This window comes from Hyla sarda, chromosome 3, assembly GCF_029499605.1.
Source record: "Hyla sarda isolate aHylSar1 chromosome 3, aHylSar1.hap1, whole genome shotgun sequence".
NCBI lineage: Eukaryota > Metazoa > Chordata > Amphibia > Anura > Hylidae > Hyla > Hyla sarda.
The window spans coordinates 187,092,027-187,116,453 of NC_079191.1; the positions used below are offsets into that span (position 1 = coordinate 187,092,027).

General features: G+C 41.1%; 1 protein-coding gene across 1 annotated transcript in view; it reads left to right on the forward strand.

Moving 5' to 3' along the window:
* The window catches only part of MCPH1 (microcephalin 1), a 317,389-nt gene that overhangs the window by 19,996 nt on the left and 272,966 nt on the right, over window positions 1-24,427 (forward strand). The window contains exon 9 of the mRNA XM_056565717.1: window positions 10,753-10,865. Coding sequence (XP_056421692.1) covers window positions 10,753-10,865 — 113 coding nt within the window. The remainder of the gene's footprint in view (window positions 1-10,752; window positions 10,866-24,427) is intronic.

Below are 24,427 nucleotides of genomic sequence, written 5' to 3' on the forward strand. Positions count from 1 at the left end.
GCAAGAAAAAGCATGCGGCAGCACGTTCTACTCCGCAACTCTGTGCATTCTTCGTCATAGACTTATTATGGAGCAGCGAGACAAAGCTCAGGGAGAGCCAGGAAGTATTATTGTGTTGATCCCTGCACAGTCTCCTGATCGGTGGTCATCTAATCGCTGAGAGTCGGGCTGATCAAAACCTTTGACAGGTCTCTCCACACAACCATGTTAACATAAAGATTTAATTTTTAGGTTATTGTAAAGTGTGAACAGTATAAGAAATAAATCAAAGAATTATAAAAATCACTATTTTCATATCTGTACCACAAAATATTTTTATAAATTTTGCAATAATTTATATGTACCCTAAAACCTTGTTAAATAAAAGGGTTAACTGTCAGGTTGCGGATTCAGTCTGAGCTGCAGGTTGCATGCTGTAGAGCAGAAGAAGCTAAGCAAAAGGATTTATCATTTTGTGTGAAAAGATTCAGTATATCCTCCAACATTTGATGTATCTATACATCAAATGTTAGGTCTGGGTCTATAGAATGGGCTCTGGTGCCTGCTGCTATCTGCTGGTGATGCCCGTCATTACTAACTGGTATTGGAGTTCATTCTTATGTCGTCATTTATCATGCAAGCTGCTTGTCTCCTTTTGCTATATAACATATTGCCTGCAAATACCCTTTAAAAATGTAAATGCAGCTTTGACTCAAGATTAGTACAAAATAATAAACTGGAAAACCATGTTCAAAGGTGCGCTATGCTTTATCTGGCAAAATATTTTTTGGACATGCGTATTTCATGCTGCAGATTGTACACTGTGTTTATTTATATTGATGTAGGCTATGGTCACACACTATTTGTTGCTACAGATCCAAAATGTTCCCTCATTGATTCTTCCTCGTTGATTGACATATCAATTTTTCAGGCAGAATTCAGATCAGGGCCAGAAATTTACACAGGGGGGAGATTTATAAAATCCTGTCCAGAGGAAAAGTTGCTGAGTTGCCCATAGCAACCAATCAGATCGCTTCTTTAATTTTAAGCAAGGCCTCTGCAAAATGAAACAAGCCATCTGATTGGTTGCCATGGGCAAATCAGCAACTTTCTCTTTGAGCAGGTTTTGATAAATCTCCCCCTAAATGTTTGTGGAAATCCCATTGAAAACAATGGAAGTCTGATATCATGTGGAATTCTCGCTCAATTTGTTGCACAATAGGCTTCAAATTCTGTGTGGCTACACTTCAAATTTGTGTGAGCATATCCTTAGAAAGCAAACAGCCATATTTTAGAATTGACAATCAAAAGTAGAATTAGAGGACCTGTAACCAACCCACCAAAACTGTTTCACCATCATTAGAATGCCCTGACCAGACACCTCTTTATAGTTCCTCAGTACGTCTTGCTGTATACCTAATAAACACCCCCTGACTGTATATTTCTGCCCGTCACCTGATTTTCATTCCTATTATTAACCCCTTAAGGACCCGGGCTTTTTCCGTTTTTTTTTTTTTTTTTTTTTTCAATTTTTCCTCCTTAACTTTAAAAAATCATAACTCTTTATAATTTTCACCTAAAATTCTATATGATGGCTTATTTTTTGCGTCACTAATTCTAATTTGTAATGACATTAGTAATTTTCCCAAAAATCTACGGTGAAACGGGAAAAAAAATCAATGTGCTACAAAATTGATGAAAAAACACTACGTTTTTGGGGCTTCCATTTTTACGCAGTACATTTTTCGGAAAAAATGATACCTTATCTTTATTCTGTAGGTCCATACGGTTAAAATGATACCCTACTTGTATAGGTTTGATTTTGTATCACTTCAGAAAAAAATCATGAATACATGCAGGAAAATTTGTGTTTAAAATGGTCATCTTCTGACCCCTATAACTTTTTTTTATTTTTCTGTGTTCAGGGCGCTATGAGGGCTCATTTTTTGCGCCGTGATCTGAAGTTTTTAGTTTTGTTCTGATCAGACTTTTTGGTCACTTTTTATTCACTTTTTTGTGGTATAAAAAGTGATCAAAAATGCGCTATTTTGGACTTTTGAATTTTTTTGCGCGTACGCCATTGAACGTGCGGTTTAAAAAGCGGTATATTTTTATAATTCTGACATTTCCACACGCGGCGATACCACATATGTTTATTTTTATTTACACTGTTTTTTTTTTTATTCTTGGAAATGCCTGGTGATTCAAACTTATTAGGGGAAGGGATAATTGAAAGGGTTAATGATTTTTTTTACACTTTTCTAATGCAATATTATAGCTCCTATAGGGGGCTATAACATTGCATTAACTGATCTTTAACACTGATGCATCTCCATAGGAATGGATCAATCAGTGTTTTCGGCGATTGAATGCTCAAGCCTGGATCTCAGGCTTGAAGCATTCGTTCGGCGATCGGACAGCACAGGAGAAGGTAAGAAGACCTCCTCCTGTGCTACAGCTGTTTTGGATGCCGCGGCGATCCCGAACAGCTTCCTAAGCTAGCCGGGCACTTTTACTTTCGTTTTTAGCCACGCGGCTCAGCTTTGAGCGCACAGCTAAAGGGTTAATAGGGCGCGGCACTGCAATCAGTGCCACGCGCTATTAGCGGCGGGTCCCGGCTTCACTATGACGCCGGGCCCGCTGCGATATGATGCGGGGTCACCGCGTGACCCCGCGTTATATCGCAGGACCGGGACCCAGGACGTACTCATACGTCCTGGGTCCTTAAGAGGTTAAAATTAAGTTCACATCCATCTGAACTTAATAATCATTCAGACTATGAACCCATATACCTTCATAACAGCAAGGTTTATCAAGATACTGTAAAGAGGTGTCTGATCAGGGCACCCTAATCTATTAAATGATAGTTAAATGGGCACTGTCAGATATAAAAACTTTTTATATGTTGTTTATCTTGGCAAATCAATAGGTTTTCTAATATACAACTTCTTTAAAAAAAAGTCACATTTTATTAAAGAAAACTGGCTTCGAAAATCCCACCACTAGGGGTCCCCCGTACCTCCTGGGACACTGATGAGTCCCACAGCAACATGAGGGTGTCCAAGGGTCAAGGACACGACATGGCTGATTGACGAGGCTGCAGGAGCAACACTGCTTTAACAAAGAGTTTTGCCAATCATGGGCCTCCAGCTGTTGCAAAACTCCAAGCATCCCTGAACAGTCAAAGGATGTTTTGGCATGCTGGGTGTTGTCGTTTTGCAAAAGCTGTAGGCACACAGCTGAAGGCAACACTGCTTTAAAAAAGTTATCCAAACCCTGTACCTCCAACTAGTTGGCAAAGGATGGCACACATGAATGACATAGGAAGATGTAAGTTATACACTCACCATATTGTGGTAGAGTACAGGCAATCTCATATAATTATTGTGTGTATACAGTATAAATCCAGAGAGAAATGGGTTACAGAGCAGGGCTGCCAGGCTCCCGAGAGCAGTGAGTCAGCAGAGGGAGGGGAGGAGACGTTACAGTGCAGGCAAGATATGGACACACCCTTTCCCTTTGACAAGATGGAAAAGACATTGAGCAGCTGATATATTCCCTTTTTTTTTTGTGAAATATTGGTGATAGAGACATAAAAATAACATGTACACTATCAGGATGAGGTACTGAGTAGAGATGAGCGAACTTACAGTGATTCGATTCATCACGAACTTCTCGGCTCAGCAGTTGCTGTCTTTAGCCTGCATAAATTAGTTCAGCTTTCAAGTGCTCAGGTGGGCTGGAAAAGGTGGATACAGTCCAAGAAGATGCTTTCCTAGGACTGTATCCACCTTTTCCAGCCCCCCAGAGCACTTGAAAGCTGAACTAATTTATGCAGGCTAAAGTCAGCAACTGCCGAGCCGAGAAGTTCGTGACGAATCTAATGTACTGAGTAACATATAACAGTAACAGTTTGACAGGTAGACTTATTCTTTTTGGGTTGACAGCAGGTACTAATTTTAATATTGAGAACTAATATATATATATATATATATATATATATATATATATATATATATATATATATATATATACCGTGAGATATATATATATATATATATGAGACAAAATACATTTTATCATGTAATTGCTTGTGTTAACATTGTTTCATGTATGTATTTTTTTTTATTTTTTAAACAATGTGCTTTTATGTAATATTTTTTTATTATTAGTATACCCAAATAATTATTTTCAGCCTTTAGGCTGAAAGTAAGTTCTTTTTTTTTTTTTTTTTTTATGGTGTAAGTGTCATTATAGGGACTTTGGAGCAATTCAGAAATGAAGAATGTCAATAACAATAAAAATAAATGACTTGTTACATTTTCTTTGTTCAGATTTTTTTTTTTTTGCCTTTTGGTTGTTGTGTTGACTTTTTTGCTTCAACTCTGTACTATATAGCATTAAAATAAAAACTTGGTACACAAAGGGGGAGATTTATCAAAACTTGTGCTGAAGAAAAATGGAGCAGTTGCTGATAGCAACCAATCAGAGCTTCTCTTTTTGTCAGAGGCATTTTTAAAAATGAAAAGGGTTATCCACCATAAGGTGATTTGAGTACGTACCTGGCAGACAGTAATGGACATGCTTAGGAAGGATCTGCGCTTGTCTTGGGGCTAAATGGCTATGTTGTGAGATTACCATAACACTAGTTTTGTGAACAGGTATTTCCTCTTTGACTTTTCTTTTCTTTGCCTGCAAATCCCACAATTCCATTTTCCTCCATCCCACACATCAGCCACCCCACCCATTGAAACATAAATGAGCTGCATCCATTCAAAGACCTGTGGTTTTCAATCAGGGTGCCTACAGCACTTGCATTAGTTGCAGATTGATCCCTCCATCCATTGAAGCAGACAGGCTCCCTGTCATCAGCTGACTAGTGAGTAAGGTCTCGGCCACATTGCAACCTGGGAAAAATCTGAGACAACAGTCATTTTATATGCTGATAAAAATAAATATTGGGGTGAAAATCACATAAGAATTGTGAGAAAACAGTCACACACAGGTACAGACACTATATTATGAACTACACTAACTTCACAGCCCCTGTAGCATAGTCAAATAAAAAAAAAAGCCTGGAATACCTCTTTAAAGCTGGAATGTTGTTGGTTGCTATGTGCAACTTCTCCACTATTTCTTTGCACAAGTTTTAATGAACCACCTCCCATATGTTATGTTTTAGTACGTTTGGAGTTTGCGGTTTTATTCCTTTTACTTTACAGAAATATTGGCCTTTTCCATTTCATCTGCTGCAGCCATTATTACAAGTTTGACAACGGGAGTTGCAGTAGAATACCTCCTCGGTGAAGAATAGTAAAACTGCTACTTTGTTATTGATAGAACATGCTGCCAAAATAATCTATTACGCCTACAGTGTATTTTTAATGGTCTTTAGTTCTGTCATTTGTGTTTTGATGGAGGTGGCATCATTTCAGGAGCTCCTCTTGCAGTGACACATCTACGTAGTCCTCAGAAAAATGTCTTCCCCCTGCTGTTCTTGATTGACACAGATACCTGTCAATCAAACCTGTTGGAGGAGAGGAGAATGACGCCACAGGAGACTTCCCAGTTCCCAGCTGACTTGAAATTGTACCTGTCAAAAAACAAAACAATCCCTATAAGGAACGGGGAGTAATTTCAATAACTGCTCTTCGTAGGGCAGTGAGATTGTCCCACAGAGTAGCGGCATAAGTGAACCCAGCCTAAATCTTGACACAATTAATGCCACAACTGATGACAACATGCATCAATTGTGTAGCATTCGGCATCCATTATTTGTGAACGCCGGAGTGGGGAATACCTCAAAGATGTTGTGTGCTGGTCTGGCGAGTCCAACCTGCCAGCGTCCAAACTAACACTTCGGATGAATGTGAACTGTCCCATTCAAATGAACAGGTTCATTTCTAGCATCAGCATTTTCCACTGCACCGGAGGGAAAAGATGCCGGACATATGTAATTCTATCCTTTTGTGAGCTCTTCTCGGGGCTCGTGATTAATCGACCGTGATTTCTTGCAAATCAAGTTGCTATCATACTAACGACTTGTTTTATCATAATCATCTACAATATCCAAATTAATGGCCACACCTTTTTAAATCATGTTATGAATATAAGCTATCTATATGTCTTTATTTATATAACTAATATTTTCCACAACACAGCAAGGTTATCTTTATTTTATTCATATTCCATCATTATCAATTATGTTTACATCCTTTCTGCATCCCAGCATGACCAGCCTTTTGAGCTTTTTTTAATTCAACCACATTACGCTTCTGCGCTCCTTTTGTGGAATGCAGATGTGTCTCAGGGACCGGAAGTGGTCAGATCACGCTGCTTACAGCGCACCACTCCTGGCACCGATGTACCTACGCGGCGAATCCCAAGTCTCCCCATGGGTAACGTTAACACGTTTATGCTCCGGAACGCATATGCGTCTCAAATACCGGAAGTGAACAGATGATGCGGTTAACAGCGCATCATCCCCAGCACCACTTTACATGTGCAGTGTTCCAGAAGTCTTCCCGGCATGGGTGTTTATAATGCCTTGACATCAGGCTATTACCCTGCAGCCCTCAGACCATCTCTTCCATGCCGGTGATCGCCTGATGGACATTCCAGCAGCATACCGTCCTGATTTAATCATGAGAGGGACCTATCTTGTGCGTTCACCCAGGGCATACCAAGTACCTTCCCTCTTTTACTAGTGTGAACCATGGGACCGTTTAGGCCATTCACCTTAGCGAAGTATAATTTTTCATTCGATTCTATCCTGTAATGGTTTTATCAGTGACTCTAAATAGATTATATTATCATATTAGTCTATTGTACATTCAGTTTGTAGTGTGTTTATTATTGCTGCGGAACATATTTGCTCCACTGTGTTTGGCCTTAAGTGGATTGTTTGTCCTATGTGCTTAGCTTGATATCTTTTCTCTGGCATGCACATGTTGCTCTCTATGCTTGTAACTGAATAGAGATTGCACATTCATCAATATAACTGAATAGAGGTAGCATATTCATCAGTATCCTCGGGTAGATATTTGTTGAATAACCATATTCTGGCTATTGATGTGTTGGATATATATTAAGGGTTCTTATTGATAACCTGGCTGCTATTATCTAACCATTGTTTGTGTTATATCAATATAAGTAATGGAACATTTCTAACATGTTACATACTTTGTGGCCACAATCCAGGTACAATTGATTGTTACCCTAGGTTATTTTCCTTCCAGCCATTGAGCCATATCCCTGTCCCTTGATGAACCTGTTTACTAACCCAACAGGGGGAACATGTTGAAGTTTATAGGGATACTCTGCTCTGCACCCGACATCTATTAGGGTTGCAGTTTTCTCCTATATTTTTAACAAATTATCACTTTTTTGTTTGTTCACAATCACGTTTTTTCACACGGTGTATATAAATAAAAAAATTTTGGTTGGGGTTGTGCTACTATATCCCATCCTCCATATCCATTACAAACAACTTTTGATTATTTTCTCCTATGCACTCTAGCATCAGGGAGGGAATGTCACCATGGTCGAAGCCATCCTGTTAAGGAGATGGGTCCCTCAAAAGGCAGTGTCAGTGAGGGGGCTCTATAGTCTAGGGCTGGCACCAACTCCTTATTGCCCATCTCCTAGTGGCCTCGCTATCTTTTGACCCTCTAATCATCATACACCCTACATCTAAGTAGCACCATCTAATATCGCCTTACTTTTATACACATTTGCCCACATCACTGTATCTTTTGTTTGTTTGATTTATTGTGGTATATATAGGTAACCATCCTTCTGTTGGTACCTTTTTAATAGTAAAGAATAAAATGTGTAATTTTATCAATCCTAAAAGGTAATATTAATTATCTGTGAAATATTCTTATGCGGTCTCCTCTAATTGGTCCTCTACCTTGGGAATACATATCCTTCTATTAAGGCAACCAGCCTTGACTCTGTGATTTTATTTTGTAATGACTTATAAAACTGAATTTTCATTATTTTAGTGTTCTAGCTGATTGTAGTGATGGAGTTATGCCAATCGCTCATCTATATAGGGGGTTGGAAACGATAACACTAAACTAAACATTTTTATTGCACATGTATGACCACCTTTTAAACGGTAGTACCGCTTTTATTCTAAGAGTTTTATGCATTGTATGGCTCTAAACATTGATTATAAGAGACTTAGATGTGGCTGCAGAAAAGATTCAGGTAAAGAGTGTACCTGTCAATGAGGAAGCATAAAACTATTTATTTAAATTTTTCGTGTGCATTCACATTACATAATTTCCGAGCAGAGAAATTCTACTCAGAAATTCCAGTGCAGCTACCTCCCATTGTTTCCATTTGCATTCTGCTGTACCATGCTCACTGCTGAATTTCACCGGTGGGAAATTCAGCTGCACAAATTAAAATCCCGGTCTCTGCCAAAAAAAAATTAACATGTTAATTTTTCAATGGAATCCATTCAGAAATACAATACAGTCAATGGTGATGACACATGTCCGAGCGGTCCTAGCACCAATGATTTTGTGGGTACCTGCTATGCATAGAATGTCCACCCAGAATTTCTCCAGGCAGACATTCCATAGTGTGAATGCGCCCGTCAACAAACTCATTTCTGAAAATTGCATTATAATATGGGTTTTATTTCTTAGATGAATTTTGGAATTATTAATAATGGAAAGTTGAAGCATGCAAATGCAACAACAGCCTGAGAGGTGGCTATCATTTAAAGAGTACCTCTCATGATCTTGTTTAAATTTTATAATCCTCCCAGTTTATGGCCCCATCATGATAAACCACCCCCTGCCTTTATTTGTATTATTTTTTAGTTTTCTACCTTGATATTGCTCTGTATTTTCTGCTCAGTCTCCGTCAGATTAGAGGGGTTATCCAGGAAAAAGCTTATATATATAATGTATGTGTGTGTGTGTGTGTGTGTGTATATATATATATATATATATATATATATATATATATATATATATATATAATCAACCGGCTCCAGAAAGTTAAACAGATTTGTAAATTACTTCTATTCAAAAATCTTAATCCTTTCAGTACTTATGAGCTGCTGAAGTTGAGTTGTTCTTTTCTGTCTAAGTGCTCTCTGGGAACGGCCCAGTTTAGAAGCAAATCCCCATAGTAAACCTCTTCTACTCTGTGCAGTTCCCGAGACAAGCAGAGATGTCAGCAGAGAGCACTGTTGCCAGACAGAAAACAACAACTCAACTTCAGCAGCTGATAATTATTGAAAGGATTAAGATTTTTTTAATAGAAGTCATTTACAAATCTGTTTAATTTTCTGGAGCCAGTTGATATAAGAATTTTTTTTTTTTTCCTGCAATACCTTTTTAACTGACTGGGAAGGGGCGTTACCCAGCAGGATGTGACATAATCTGAAGCCATACAGGGAGGAACTTCCTCCCTCACTCTGCTACACAAAGCCCAGAGCAGTTCAGTGTAAGATGAGCTATGAGACCCCCTTTACACACACCCCCTTCAGCATTTCCTGATTTTGGACTTCTGCCACTCCAGCAGGAGTCCAAGGTCCGTGCAAGAGATGGGTGGGGGAATGTGCTCTGGACAAGTAGGGAGACACCTAGTGGCAGCTTTTTTAAAACTCCAATAAAACATAGACAACTTTTTTATTTACCATAAGGAGTGCAATAGAAGTTTTAATGAGTGTCCATTTAAGCGATGAGCTGATTGGTTGTAAGGAAGGTGTTGGGACAAACGCTTTTAACTCTAAAAATGTCTAAACTCCTAAATTCATTGATAACATACCTCTGCATTTATAAAAACAAGTAGCAGGAATTGAGCAACTTGGATTGGCAGTAAATTGTAATTTTAGAAGAACTTTAATGCAGCCGACTAGGCAAAAGTTATATCACCAACTTGAGAACAAGTGTACATGTCTATACAGCTAAAAGAAAAAAAGGTGTATTATGTTTTACTACACTTTTATTATTATAATTTATATTAATATTACAGTTCAGCACTAAGACTTTTGGCACAAAAAAGTATAGGGCTGACAAGGTCTGTATTGATTCATGTTAAAAGCCGAAGTAGAGGAATAGTGTCTGGCAGGCAGGCATGCAGAGATGTGCGGCACAGCAGGAGAGTCATGTAATGGGTTTTGAATTCTAAAGCCCTTTTTCACTGTGTCGGGTGCATCTCCTCTATTGTTGGTTTTTTAATCTGGATCAATAGAACTTTTTCTCTTGGCTTTACTTAGTTGTCCTAAGCTATGTTTTATGATGTGGAGAGCAGAAGGACATGAAATTAAACCCTCCTTTCAGCTACTGGTTATGACCTTTTCTAGTACGCTCTATACTATTGTTGAGATAACAAAGAATTCATATAAGCAGGGGATGTTTGATGGTTTGACCAAGGACGACATCTACAGGGGCGATCTAGAGTTTTCTTAATTCTTCTCATCTCTTTTATAGCAGAATTTTACAGCTGTGCCGCACTATACTTGTTCACGTAATGCTAAGTGATTCAGTGCACATTCAGCGGCTCATTGTATGAAACACGTCTCCTCATGGAAAAGTCTTTCACGTCCCATAGATGTCTGTCATGCTTGGGCATGAAAATAGATGTAATGGTGTTACATGTAATTTTCAGTGTCCTACGCGTGAGCGGCTGGGGCGATTAGAACGTCCTCTTTCATGCACTTTGTCAATATTTCTCAGTGTGGTGAACTTTTCCACAAGGTTTATGTTTCTGAGCCCTAATGAGATATTTCATTTAATTGATTTCTAGGCGTTGAAAGTAAAACTTCAGCTTCTGATGCAATAGGCGGACTGTCTGAAATGTTTAATGAACAAAGAAATAAATGCACCAAGGAATCAAGAAAAACAGAGAGAAGCAGAAAGGTTAGTTGAACCGTAAATTACTCTGGTCCTTTTTTTTGTGTTTTGCTCAGAAGTGCGTTTTTCAATGTGTAGCACAAATCTGTATTGATTTGGTGAAGTACTGAAGCAGTTGAATATGCCGCTTATGCCTACAGCTTATTGACTTGTCTTTTCTGAACAGCAATGACAAAGCTGTGCGAATAATTTGAACATTGCATGCAATGAGAATAGAGGTGAAAAGCATTAAAAACAATACACAAACCAGTTAGTACTTTGCTGTCTACTTTGCACAATAAGCGTAGCAACACCTGCTATATCACGGTCATCGCCTTAACTGCCTAAATAGCTTATTATAACAACCATAGTCACAGGGAATGTTGGATAGGTATAAACAGACAAGTCGGTTGTAGGAGCTGCCAGATGACTAAAATGTATTCCTAATAAAACTGATGGTAAATTATTTTATACTGTTAAAGGAGAACTCCAGAATATAAAAAAATGTCCACCATACTGCCGGCAGTAAAAAAATAAAGAAGTACATACCTTCCTTCGCTCCCCCGGGGCCTCCGGTAACCGGCTCCTGTCTCCGAAGTGATCTTCTTCCTGGTTGCTGGTGATCGGCGAGTCCTAGGGAAGTCCTGGCTCGGCTGGGGATAGGCTGACCGGCAGTGTGACGTTTTCGGCCCCGGCAGCAGGTGCCGGTGTAGTGAAGAATTTTGTGTCTTGAAGCGTTCTCACACTGCCGAGTCGGGACTTCACTGCGGCCGGTGATTGGCTGAGCGCAGTATGACTCGCCGACCACCAGCAGCCAGGAAGAGGATCGTGGCGGAGGCCCTGGGGGAGCAAAGGAAGGTATGTACATCTTTATTTTTTACTGCCGGAAGTATGGAGGACAATTTTTATGTTCTGGAGTTCTCCTTTAAACCTGAGTAATGAAGTTAAATCATAAACAAAGGTGAAATATACTGTGTATGAACTTAAATTGTTACTCCACTGGCCAGCGTTCGGAACATTTAGTTCCGAACGCTGTGTGCGCGCTGCGAGGGTCGGCCACACCCTCGCATGATGTCTCGCCATGCCCCCTTAATGCAAGTCTATGGAAGGGGGCGTGATGGCCACCACGCCGCCTCTCATAGAATTGCATTGAGGTGGTGTGACGTCACGAGGGGCCGTGCCCAACCCCCGCAGCGTGTACACAGCCTTTAGAAATATATATATATATATATATATATATATATATATATATATATATTTTATGCTGGCCAAAGGAGTAATAATCTTCATTTATAAGCAGTATTTCTCTATTAAGTAAATTACAAAGTGATGCCTCCAATAAACGTATGTATTCAATATATAAGCTTGGCCCATCAGTATTAAATAAGCTGATATTTGGACTTATTATGTATACATTGCACCTTCAACAAGCTTTGCGTAAATTAAAGGGGAACATTTTATTTATTTATTTATTTTTTAAATCTATATCAACTGGCTCCAGATTTGGAAATGACTTATATTAAAAAATTCTTACTCCTTTCAGTACTTATGAGCTGCTGAAGTTGAGTTGTTCTTTTCTGTCTAAGTGCTCTCTGATGACACCTGTCTCGGGAACTGTCCAGAGTAGAAGCACAGACCCATAGCAAACCTCTTTTACGCTGTGCAGTTCCCGAGACAAGCAGAGATGTCAGCAGAGAGCACTGTTGCCAGACAGAAAAGAACAACTCCACTTCAGCAGCTGATAATTATTAGGATTAAGATTTTTTAATAGAAGTCATTTACTAATCTGTTTAACTTTCTGAAGCCAGTTGATATATAAAAAATTTTTTTTTCCTGGTATACCCCTTTAATACTGCAAGCAAACATTAGAAACTGCAATGTATTTTTTTTATGAATTTTTTGTAAAAAATCCTTCTCTTTCATTTAAAGGGGTTATCAGGGAGCACCATTCACTGCTCCCGATACACTGTTCTTCTCGGCCCACTGCTCTATTTTCTCTCTGCTCCTTCCTTCTGCACACCCTATTAAAACTACATTTCCCAGCAGTCCTCACTGCTGAGACCATTCAAAAGGGGGCGTGCCTTGCCATTATAATGTCAGAAGGGCATCAGTCCAGACAATAAGTGTATGATAAAATACAGTTAATCTGGCCATGAGGGGAAAATTTTCTATCCAAAGTACTCCTTTAAGCTATTTCTTCTCCCGACTGCCTCCTGCACTATTCCTGACTATTCATTCTTGGTTCATTGCTTCGGACTATTTTAACCCCTTGCTGCAAATGAATGTTTATTAATGTCCATCTGAGGCTCCCGAGGTATGACGCGCGCTCAGCAGGGGAGCGCGCATCTTACCCGGTGGGTCCCGGTTGCTATAGGCAACCAGGACCCATGGCTAATGCCGGACATCGCCGATCAGTCTGATGTCCGGCATTAACCCTTTAGACGTGGCGATCAAACTTGATCGCCGCGTCTAAAACCAAAGTAAACATTGCCGGATAGCTCAAGCCTAAACAGCTTGCAGGACACGAGGAGGATCCCTACATGCCTCCTCCCTGTCCGATTGCCGAATGACTGCTCCGTGCCTGAGATCCAGGCAGGAGCAGTCGAGCGGCGAGAACACTGATCAATGCCATGCTATTGCATGGCAGTGATCAGTGTAGGAAATCAGTATGTGTAATGTTATAGTCCCCTATGGGAGCTATAACATTGCAAATAAAAAGAATGAAAATAAAATGAAAATAGTGTCAATAAATGTGATTTAACCCCTTCCCTAATAAGTTTTGAATCACACCCCTTTTCCCATAAAAAAAATCGCTGCGTGTGTAAATGTCCCAACTATAAAAATACATTTTTAATTAATCCGCACGCTCAATGGCGTACACGTAAAAAAAGAAATCTGAAGTCCAAAATAGTGTATTTTTGGTCACTTTTTACACCATCAAAAGTGATCAAAAAGTCCAATCAAAACAAAAATGGTACCAATAAAAACTTGAGATCACGTAGTAAAAAATGAGTCCTCATACTGCCCCTTATACGGAAAAATAAGTCAGAAGAGGACATTTTTCAACATATTAATTTTGGTGCATGTAGTTATATATTTTTTAGTAGTAAAATAAAATCAAACCTATATAAATTGGGTATCCTTGCGACCGTATGGACCTACAGAATAAATATAAGGTGCAATTTTTACCGAAAAATGCACTGAGTAGAAACGGATGCCGCTAAAAATGAAATACAATTTTGCCCCACAAATAATTTTATTCTGGTTTCGCCGTAGATTTTGTAGGGAAATTATTAATGGTATTACAAAGTAAAATTGTTGGCGCATAGAACAATCCCTCATATGGATTTTTAGGTGGGAAATTGAAAGTTATGATTTTTAGAAGGTGAGGAGGAAAAAACAAAAGTGCAAAAATGAAAAATCGCCAAAGAGGGAAGGGGTTAAAAGAAAAAAGATGGTCTCGCTAAGGAATGAGGTAACTTGCTGCCCAAAGAAGTCTACAGTGAAGTGAGGAGATGCAATGACACTAGCTGCGGTTTCTAGTGAAGTGTCTTAGGCTGGGTTCACACCACATTTTGTTAACTACGGTTCCCGTATGCAGCTGGGAGTAGGGGGGGGTGGGGCTTAATCGCGGTGCCCGCACTCAGCCGTATTCGGGAACCGTATTTAATGCATGTCTATGAGCCGACCGGAGTGAACTGCAGCCTTCGGCTTCGTTTTCGTCCGTATGCGGTTTCCCGACCGCAGGCAAAAACGTGGTCCACCGGTCGGTTCATAGACTTGCATTAAATACGGTTCCCGAATACGGTTGAGTGCGAGCGTGGCGATTAAGCCCCGCCCCCTCCTCCCAACCGTATACGGGAACCGTAGTTAACAAAACGTGGTGTGAACCCAGCCTTACTGTCTCACCCAAGGGCTGGATTCACATGAGCACTGTTCATAACCGTCGTATAATGTGCTCCATTCTGCATCTGAGAGCGAATCCATCCTTAGGGTGACGCCGTAAAACATTTACTAGAGCCTTCAGTGTACCATAGTTGGCCAGTTTACTAGCATAACGGTATGTACTTTTTAGTCTTTCTTTATTGAATGAAGCTGTCCCATACACAGGGATGTGGAAATCCTATCGCCCGATGTCCGGGACAAGTAGTTTTGGGCGCTGGGCAGGTGAATTATTCATAGATTTAGCCCTGTATCGGGCAAGCAGGGACAGACAGACTTCCCCCTTATTTTCCTTTACTGCCGGTGTGAGGTGCAGGAGCCGATGGAAGTCTCCACCTCACACCGGTGCATTGCACTCAGAGTGTATGGAGGGGGGGCGGCCTCCAGCTGACTGCAGAGCCCCCTTATCTCCCCCCCCCCCCCCCCCCCCCGGAGGATGCAGCTCTATACAAGAAGACACAGCAGGGTGAGAGAAAGGACGTAGACAGATCCGTGCTCAGCTCCATCCCCCGCACACAGCTCTATCCCTCCCCGTCCCCTGCTTGTTTGCACGGGGAAAACACACAGAGGGGGGGGGGGACGGAAATCTCACCTCACACCGGCCGGGACTACAGCTCTGATGTCCGCTCATGGCGGCTCAGGTGAGGAGACAGAGAATGCAGGCGGTGGCAGGAAGAGTGGTTGTATATGTATGGTGTGAGTGTATGTATGATGTGTGTATGATGTCTCTCTGTGTGTGATGTGTGTATAATGTATAATGTATGTATGATGTCTTTGTGTGATGTGTATTTAATGTATGATGTGTGTATGATGTCTGTGTGTGATGTGTATTTAATGTATGATGTGTGTATGATGTCTGTCTGTGTGTGATGTGTATATAATGTATGATGTCCAAGTGTGATGTGTGTATGTATGTGATGTATGATGTGGGGTGGGCAGCGGCGGGTGTATGTATGATGTGTGCATATGTATGGTGTATATCTATGGTGTGAGTGTTTATGTGTATGATGTTTATGTGTGATGTGTATGTAATGTGTGATGTGTGTATGTATGTAATGTGTGATGTGTGGGGGGGCAGCGGTAGGGTGTATGTATGATGTGTGCATATGTATGGTGTGAGTGTATGTGTGTATGATGTATGTGTGATGTGTGTATGTAATGTATGATGGGGGGGCAGTGGCGGGGGTGTGTGTATGTATGATATGGGGGCAGTGGCTGGTGTATGTATGATGTGTGTATATATATGGTGTGAGTGTATGTGTGTATGTAATGTATGATGTGGGGGGGGCAGTGGCGGGGGTGTGTGTATGTATGATATGGGGGCAGTGGCTGGTGTATGTATGATAGGTGTATGCATGAATGTTTTGTATAGGAGCGGACTGTCACGTCGGGCATTAGGGCAGTTGTACCATCTAATTTTATTTATTTTTAGTGGCACACGCACTAAATTGCACCCCCAGAATCCCACCCCCTTCATACTCACCTGACAACCAAGAGCCCCACGGATGCACACAAACACGCCCGAACCAAAACTACAACTCCCAGCATGTTGCACCATATCCTAAACTGTAGAACTATAAAGTGTAACATGCTGGGAGTTGTAGTTTTGGTTCGGGTCAGCTGTAGAGCCATAGGTTGCATCAGGGCATGCTGGGTGTTGTAGTTACTAACTGTAATTCCCAGTATTCCTTGACATAGACTATGGCTCTGCAGCTGACACGGACCAAAACTATAACTCCCAGCATGTTACACAATAACCTTAACTGTACTACTATACAGTGCAACATGCTGCATCACCCACACAACCATAGGCTGTATCAGGGCATGCTGGGAGTTGTAGTTATCTACTAACTAAATGCAACTTCCAGCATTTTCTGACACATAATGCAGCACATAAACTGGAGAAGCAGAACCCCCCCCCCCCCCCAGTAACACATAAGTCCCTATGAAGACTGAAAAAGTGATTAAAATATTTTAAAAAGTGCGTATATATGTGAATAAGCCCCTTTCCTAATAAAAGTCTCCAATTTTCTTTAAATAAAAATAATGTACAAAAATAAACATAAGTGGTATCGCTACATGTGGCAATGTCCAGACTATTCAAATATAATGTTAATTAAACCGTACGGGGAATGGTGTAAATGTAAAAGAATAGTCCAGAATTGCTCATTTTTGGTCACTTCATATTAGAAATTTTTCATAAGGTGATCAAAAAGTTACATCTAGACTTATCTGGGCTTGTCTCGGGTGAAAGAGGAGCTACAGCTAATAGCCTGGCATGCTGCGATCACCTATTAAACCATTAGATCACCGCTGTCAGCAGTGTCTAAAGGGATCTTATATCCATCCCTGGTGGTCTAGTGGGGGGATCGTACTATTTTGGTTGAAATTATTTAATCTACCAGGACAAGTGGATTTTCTTGAGGGACAAGTAGATTGTGTTCCGCTTTAGTCCCTTGGACAAGTAGTTTTTTTTTAAATTTCCACACCCCTGTACTACAATGCTCTGTTTAGGTAGAAGTTGTCACCATGTTCCCACGATCAGTAGCAGGACCATAGTTGTAATTCACAGCTGGGTTTTTGCTTCAATCCACTGGATGAAGAATAGCTGTGATTCTGGAGTTTAACCTCTTAGATGCCATGGTCTATATTGACTGGGGCATCTAAGATGTCAGTCAACTGTCTGTCAAGTCATGCCATTGCCATGTCATTCATTGTTGAGTGAAAATGTTTTGAAATGCTGAACGTTGAAGCAGTAATGATTTTCTCGCCTGTACAAGTTCCATAGTGGAACCAAAAAAATAAAAAATAATTATCTATCTCTTTAAAATTGGACTGATGTCGAATTAGAGAGAACCATGCTTTCGTTCTTTACACCTGATGGAGTTATCCACAGGTCAGAAGTTGAAGATGAAGCATATGTTGTACAACTTGGCAAAACATTAACCTTTTTAATATACTTCATAAGAAAATGTTATTTCCTTTTTATAGAAATCATGGCTTTGTCCAAGCTGAAGCACAGGCATGGACAAAGTCCACTAAAGGGAGTAAGTGTCTGATAGGAGAGGAGAGAGCACAGAGGAGTGCCAGCCCACCCTCACTTACTGGACGTTGTCCATGTCTGTGCTTCAGCTTGGACAAAGCCATGATTTCTATAAAAAGGAAATAAAATTTTCTTATGAAGTATATTAGAAAGGTTAATGTTTTGCCAAGATGTTGGTGGCGGAGCACTGGTTAATAATCCCAGCTCACACTGTCTATTCTCCTGGGCTCTTCAGGCCAGTTGTGAAAAAATATTCAGATTTTTAACTGGGGCGCATGCTGTGTCAGCCATTGTCAAACATCAGGTTCTCTTGATACAAGAATGGGCTTGTGATATGAACAAATTTAAGTGCATGGAGGAAATAATGTCATTGGATAACTATCGACAAGAACACGGAACATTATTAAGCTGGCATACTGTGTCTTAACAATGCAACACAGCTTCTTTATCCTGCTGTCTCTTTCGTGTTCTATGCATTACTCCCATCATGCTGTTTTCCATTTATAGGCTGCTGTGCTCAGTAGCAGTATGCTTGCCTGTGATGCCTGGTACTCCCTCCTACTTGCATAGAGACGTCTTCCAATGTGCCGGGTATTTCTGCATTTCTTTGAAGTTAATTGCATTGTCTGCCAGTAATTAGACTCAGTTTTTTCTAAGGAAAACATGATCTTGTTGCAGATCATCCCACGATGTGCCGCGTAGTACCCTGACTGATATTCACAGCGGGACTTTAATATTTCAGGCCGTTAGTGCTGATACATTTAATTAGTAAAATGTTTTAGACAAAGAGGCATAGCTAGAAACTTATCCCATGCTGTTCACTATCTATTTTCCAAACCAGGCTCTGACTGGAGGCAAGTATTCTATTAACGTCTTTTTCATAAGATCAACTTCTTTACCCATCAGCCATAACATTAAAACCACTGGCCGGTGAAGATATTATATATCTTTTAAAAATGGCAGCTCACTTGGGATCTACTGTATTAGGTAACAAGTCAGCAGTCAGATCAAGTTTATATATTGGAAGCAGACAGATGGTAAATATAAGGATGTGAGCCAAACTGAGGGCCAAATACTGGGTAAAAGTATCTTTAAAATCGCAGGTCTTCCTTCACAGCATCCGCCTGACCTGGGTGATCGTGATGTGGCCTTTAAGCTCTTTTTGGTCACGCTTTGACTTCTCAACCTTATTGGCTGCTGATCGAGTTGTCTTAAACGCTCCGATCACTTCCGAGGAGGTGGCAGAGATTCTTAAATCTCTTCCTAGTGAGGGCTCCCCTGGTCCGGACGGCTTTACTTATCATTACTATGAGACTTTTGCTTCTCTCTTATCACCCAGGCTTGTTTCTTTGTTCAATTCCTTTCTAGGGGGGGGGGGGCGGAGGGAGGAGATTCTGTAATCCTTTTTACACTCTCTGATAACTCTTGTCCCCAAACCAGGTAAGGACCCCCATGATTGTTCGAGCTACAGACCCATTGCCCTTCTTAACTTGGATTTGAAATTGTTCACCAAAGTCTTGACAGCACACCTTTGTGGCTTTCTCCCTTCTCTTGTTCATAAAGACGAGGTTGGCTTTATCCCCTGCCGCCAAGGAGGGGATTACACCAGAAGGGTATGGGGTCTGATAGACTTACTCAATCGACGCTCGGGACAGGCCTTGCTCCTTAGCCTTGATGCTGAAAAGGCCTTTGATAGACTCAGCTGGCCATTTTTGTTTGCTACTCTTCAGAAATTTGGGATCACTAGGCTTTTTCTGACTGCCTTGTGGGGCCTTTACTCCTCCTCTTCTGCCGCTATTAAACTCCCTCACGTCACTCCTCAGAGTTTCCCCCTGTCTAATTGGACTCGGCAGGGCTTGATCTTTGCTCTTTGTATTAAGCCATTGGCTGCTTTGTTCTGGGGGGACCCGGATGTTTCTGGGGGCAAGCTGCATGATAGGAACTTTAAAATCTGCTTTAAAATTTGCTGATGATGGTCTCCTGACTCTCACACGTCCTCTCCTTTCCCTTCCTGCTTTGTATTGGATTCTACACTCTTATGGGGTAGTTTTGGGCTACAAGGTAAATCTGTCTAAATCTGAGGCTATGCTTTATGATTAATGTAGGGACTTAAAAATTCACTTTTAATTCTTTGTTTAAAATATAAGCCAATTCTTTAATTTTTTAATCACTCTGGCCGCCATCATTTTTCAAAGCAGTGCACAGTTGTGACGAACAGTAGACCACAGGATCCTTATATAATAGGTGTTTTAAATACTCACACCCTATGTACTTGTTTTATTCACAAGTTGCCGGGTTACTTCTCTGCACCATGTGCATTCATCATTGCACATAGTCCCATTAGTTAAGCAGCATAAATAAGAGTCTATTATTGCACAGTCCCGTGTGACAATTCTGCTTCTATAGGTGCCGTTGATATTGCACACAATCCCTTGGCTGCATATATATGACCACACCTTCCTGTGTTATTGCAGCTTATTGTCCCAAACAGTATTTTGTAAAACACACACTTCTTATTGCACAATGTCCATAGTGTATGTGATTGATCTATTGTGTGCTGTGTTTCACACTAGTGGCAGCTATATACTCCGGAGGAACTGTCTTTAACCGTGTAAAGTGCTATGTGCTATTATGTGCTTTTATCTCCAATTATTGAGGACACCTTCTCATAGCACCTCCACTGTAAACAATCATTTGCACACATTACGGTATTCACATTGCACAGTCCTCCTTCATATATTGCACCTGTATATTGCACTTATATCATTCCTCATATGTAAACACAGCAAGACAGTTTTCCCATTTAGAAACCTGTAATCCGGTACTTGCTTCTCCTGTGGTCCTGATACAGATGCTCCTACTCCACTGGTCCGGTCTTCTTCTTATTCCTGGACAAACGGGGACGTAGTTGTTAGTCCTTATGTTTGATTCTACGCGTTTCTCGCTGTCAGTTCATCAGGAATCAGATGGACAGCATTTCTTCAAAACTGCACTTGTGGATTTCTCCTAGTGTGCATGTGCACGGCTCTGATGGCGGACATTGTGCAATAAGAGGTGTGTGTTTTACAAAATACCGTTTGGGACAATAAGCTGCAATAACACAGGAAGGTGTGATCATATATATGCACCCAAGGGATTGTGTGCAATATCAACGGCACCTATATAAGCAGAATTGTGCTGCTTAACTAATGGGACTATGTGCAATGATGAATGCACATGGTGCAGAGATGTAATCCGGCAACTTGTGAATAAAACAAGTACATAGGGTGTGAGTATATAAAACACCTATTATATAATGATCCTGTGGTCTACTGCTCGTCACAACTGTGCACTGCTTTGAAAAATGGTGGCGGCCAGAGTGATTAAAAAATTAAAGAATTGGTTTATATTTTAAACAAAGAATTAAAAGTGAATTTTTAAGTCCCTACGTTAATCATAAAGCATATACGCACTGGCAGGAGACCAATTGAATTGGTGTGTTTAAACCACAAAAGGAATACATAAATCTGAGGCTATGCCTTTCAATCTTCCTCCCTCCCTCTCCTCTCTGCTTCGGGCTAACTTTTCCTTCAAGTGGTCTCCCTCTGCTCTTAAATATCTTGGGTTCTTGTTGACTCCCTTTTACGCTTCTCTCTCTTCTTCTAATTTTCCCTCTTTATTTCAGGAACTCCGGGGTCTTATGGAAAAATGGGGGTCCCAATATATAAAATTTTTTGGTCGCATAGCAGCCATTAAAATGCCGATCCACCCTAAGTTGTTGTATTTTTTTGAGACGCTCCTGGTCAGGGTCCCTCTCTCTACTTTTCACTCCTTTCAGTCGGCTAATTGTCGCTTTATTTGGAATGCTAAGAGACATTGATTACCGGTGTCCGTTATGTTGGAGGGTCGGTCTTGCGGGGGTTTGGCGGTGTCGGATGTAGCTAAGTATTATTGGGCAGCCCATCTGCGACACCTGGTTACTTGGTCGTCATACCACGCATACAGTCGATGGATGGAACTTGAAAAATTCGGTTGGCCCCTGTTCATCCGAACTCTCTTCTCTGGACTCCCCTGCTGTCTTCCCTTTCTTTGGGTGCTCTTTTAGGCCCGATGACTTTTTCTCGATATATTTGGGGTTACTGTTAATGTTACTGTTAAAGGGGTAGTCCAGTGGTGAAAAACTTATCCCCTATCCTAAGGGGATAAGTTTCAGATCGCGGGGGGTCCATCCGCTGGGGCCCCCCGTGATCTCCTGTACGGGGCCCCGGCTCGCTGACCAGATAGCGCATGTTGACCACTGCACAGAGCGGAGGCTCACACGTACCCTCAATACAACTCTATGGCAGAGCCAGAGATTGCCGAAGGCAGCGCTCCAGCTCTGCCATAGAGTTGTATTGAGTGGGTGTGTCAGCCGCCACTTAGTGCGGTTCAACACGCACCCTTCCCGCGGGCTGTCGGTGCCCCGTACAGGAGATCGCGGGGGGCCCCAGCGGTCGGACCCCCTGCAATCTGAAACTTATCCCCTATCCTTAGGATAGGGGATACGTTTTTCACCACTGGATATTTCCTTTAGGTTTAAACTAATGTATTTTTCTTCCCCCATGCGGTCCTTTTTGTACCACCCTGACTTCCCATCTGGACTGACTTCTTGTATGGTGAGGGACTGGGGTTCTCGGGGGCTTTTTGTTGGGCTGATGTAGTGCATTTCTGCTCACGTGCCCTACTGCCCTTTGATCAACTGGTGTGTAGGAATGGTCTTCCCTCCTCCAAGCAGTTCCATTATATTCAACTTAGTCACTTTATGCTTTCTACTTTGGGGTCCACGGTTGTTTCTCGGCCTACGGGTTTTGAGCAAATGTGTCGTCAGGGGCCACAGGTGAAGGGCCTCCTTTCGGCTATTTACTCCATTCTTAATTCTCCTTTGGGTGGCGCTGACCATGCACACAGTTATATTGGGAGGAGGTTTTTAATACTAGTATTATTATGCCACAGTGGTGGGTGATTTGGGTACAGGCCCCTAATGCCTCGATTTGTATGGCCTATAAGGGAACCCAGTTTAAAATGCTCATGGGGTGGTACCATACACCTGAACTCCTTAACAGGTTGAACCCTTCTATCCCCCCGCAATGTTGGTGCTGTGGGGTGGAGATTGGGTCTACATTTCATATTTTATGGTCCTGCCCGCTTATAGTGGGATATTGGAGGATGGTGGCTCATCTTTTGGAATTGGTGTTGGGGTCTCTGTTCCCCTTGATCCCCTGGTTTACCTTCTTCACTTTCACCTTCTCCTAGGGTCCTGTCCCAAAAAAGTTTAGACTTTTTATGCACATTGTTTTGGCGGTCAAGATGCTGATTGCTAAACACTGGAAGCAGAAGCTCCCACCGACAGAGGATTAGCTTTTGGTCCGAGTCCGTGAGATCTGATCCCTCGAGTCCCTTACTGCTTTCATGAATAATACTATATCACTCATCTTCTCTGTTTGGGAATCGTGGGATCGTTTTACTGATCGTCAGCCTCCATGAGTCTGTTACCCTCCTCCTCCCCCCCCCCCCCCCCCTTCTCTCTTTGTTTTCCTGGTATGTTGTTTGCTGTCTTATGTTTTTTATGTTTGTCTCGAGTTCTTTGTTATGGTGCTTTGTGCTCCTTTTTGGAGCGGTCCTCTGTTCTCTGAATCCTCTTCTACCCTTGTTTTTCATTCTTTCTTGGTGATAGGTTGTGGAGTTTATATACTATATGGTTGTTTTGAGTAATCTCTGCATTCCACTTTGACTTCTGATTGCCTGTTGTACTATTGGCCAGGTATGTTTTCCAGGAATATTCGGTATGTTTTTTCTTGATTTTGTAAATCTATATTTGAAAATCTTTAATAAAAATGACAGTTTAAAAAACAAAAATATAAAAAGGCAGGTCCTGGGGAGTATTTCTAGTATTATCCTCCAAAAAAAAAAAAAAAAAAAATGAACAAAACAAATGCAACAATGTGTAATGTCTATTAACATATAAATATGCCCAATTAGAAACACCCCAACAAAATGTACACAAAATATAAATCTTTATTGAAAATCCATATTAAAATACAAATAAATACATAAATGACACCAAAACAGCCCCCTCTTGAGCACATACAGAGGAAAGGCTGAAAGAATAATCAAAAGGTGATAGAATCCTACAACTTCACAAAGACTCATACATTCAATAGAAAGCATAGTGCAGTCAGGATTACAATTAAACAGGCAAATAATAGCAAATAAATACAATAATTACAACATGATTCCACCAGATTCCAACAAAGGTTTCACTCAACTGAGCTGCTTCAGGGGGCGTCTGGTATTTTATAGTTAGTTCCTACCAAAGGGATAAAAGCAAGGGCAGCTGGTGAATCAGCAATAGGGTCAGGGTGCCCAAGGTTTATTGAAGGAAATACAGGCTATCCTAATATGATCTCAGAGAAGAGCTATTGTAGCACACATGGCTGAAAGTTACAGCTTACTATGAAAGGTGTCAGAACATACAATTCATCAAAGTTTCCTGCTTATAGGGCTGCATAGCTCCAGATCAGTCAGTGTCCATGCTGAGCCATGGCTACCTCAGAAAGAACCTACAAGGGGCATGTGAGCCTGAAAA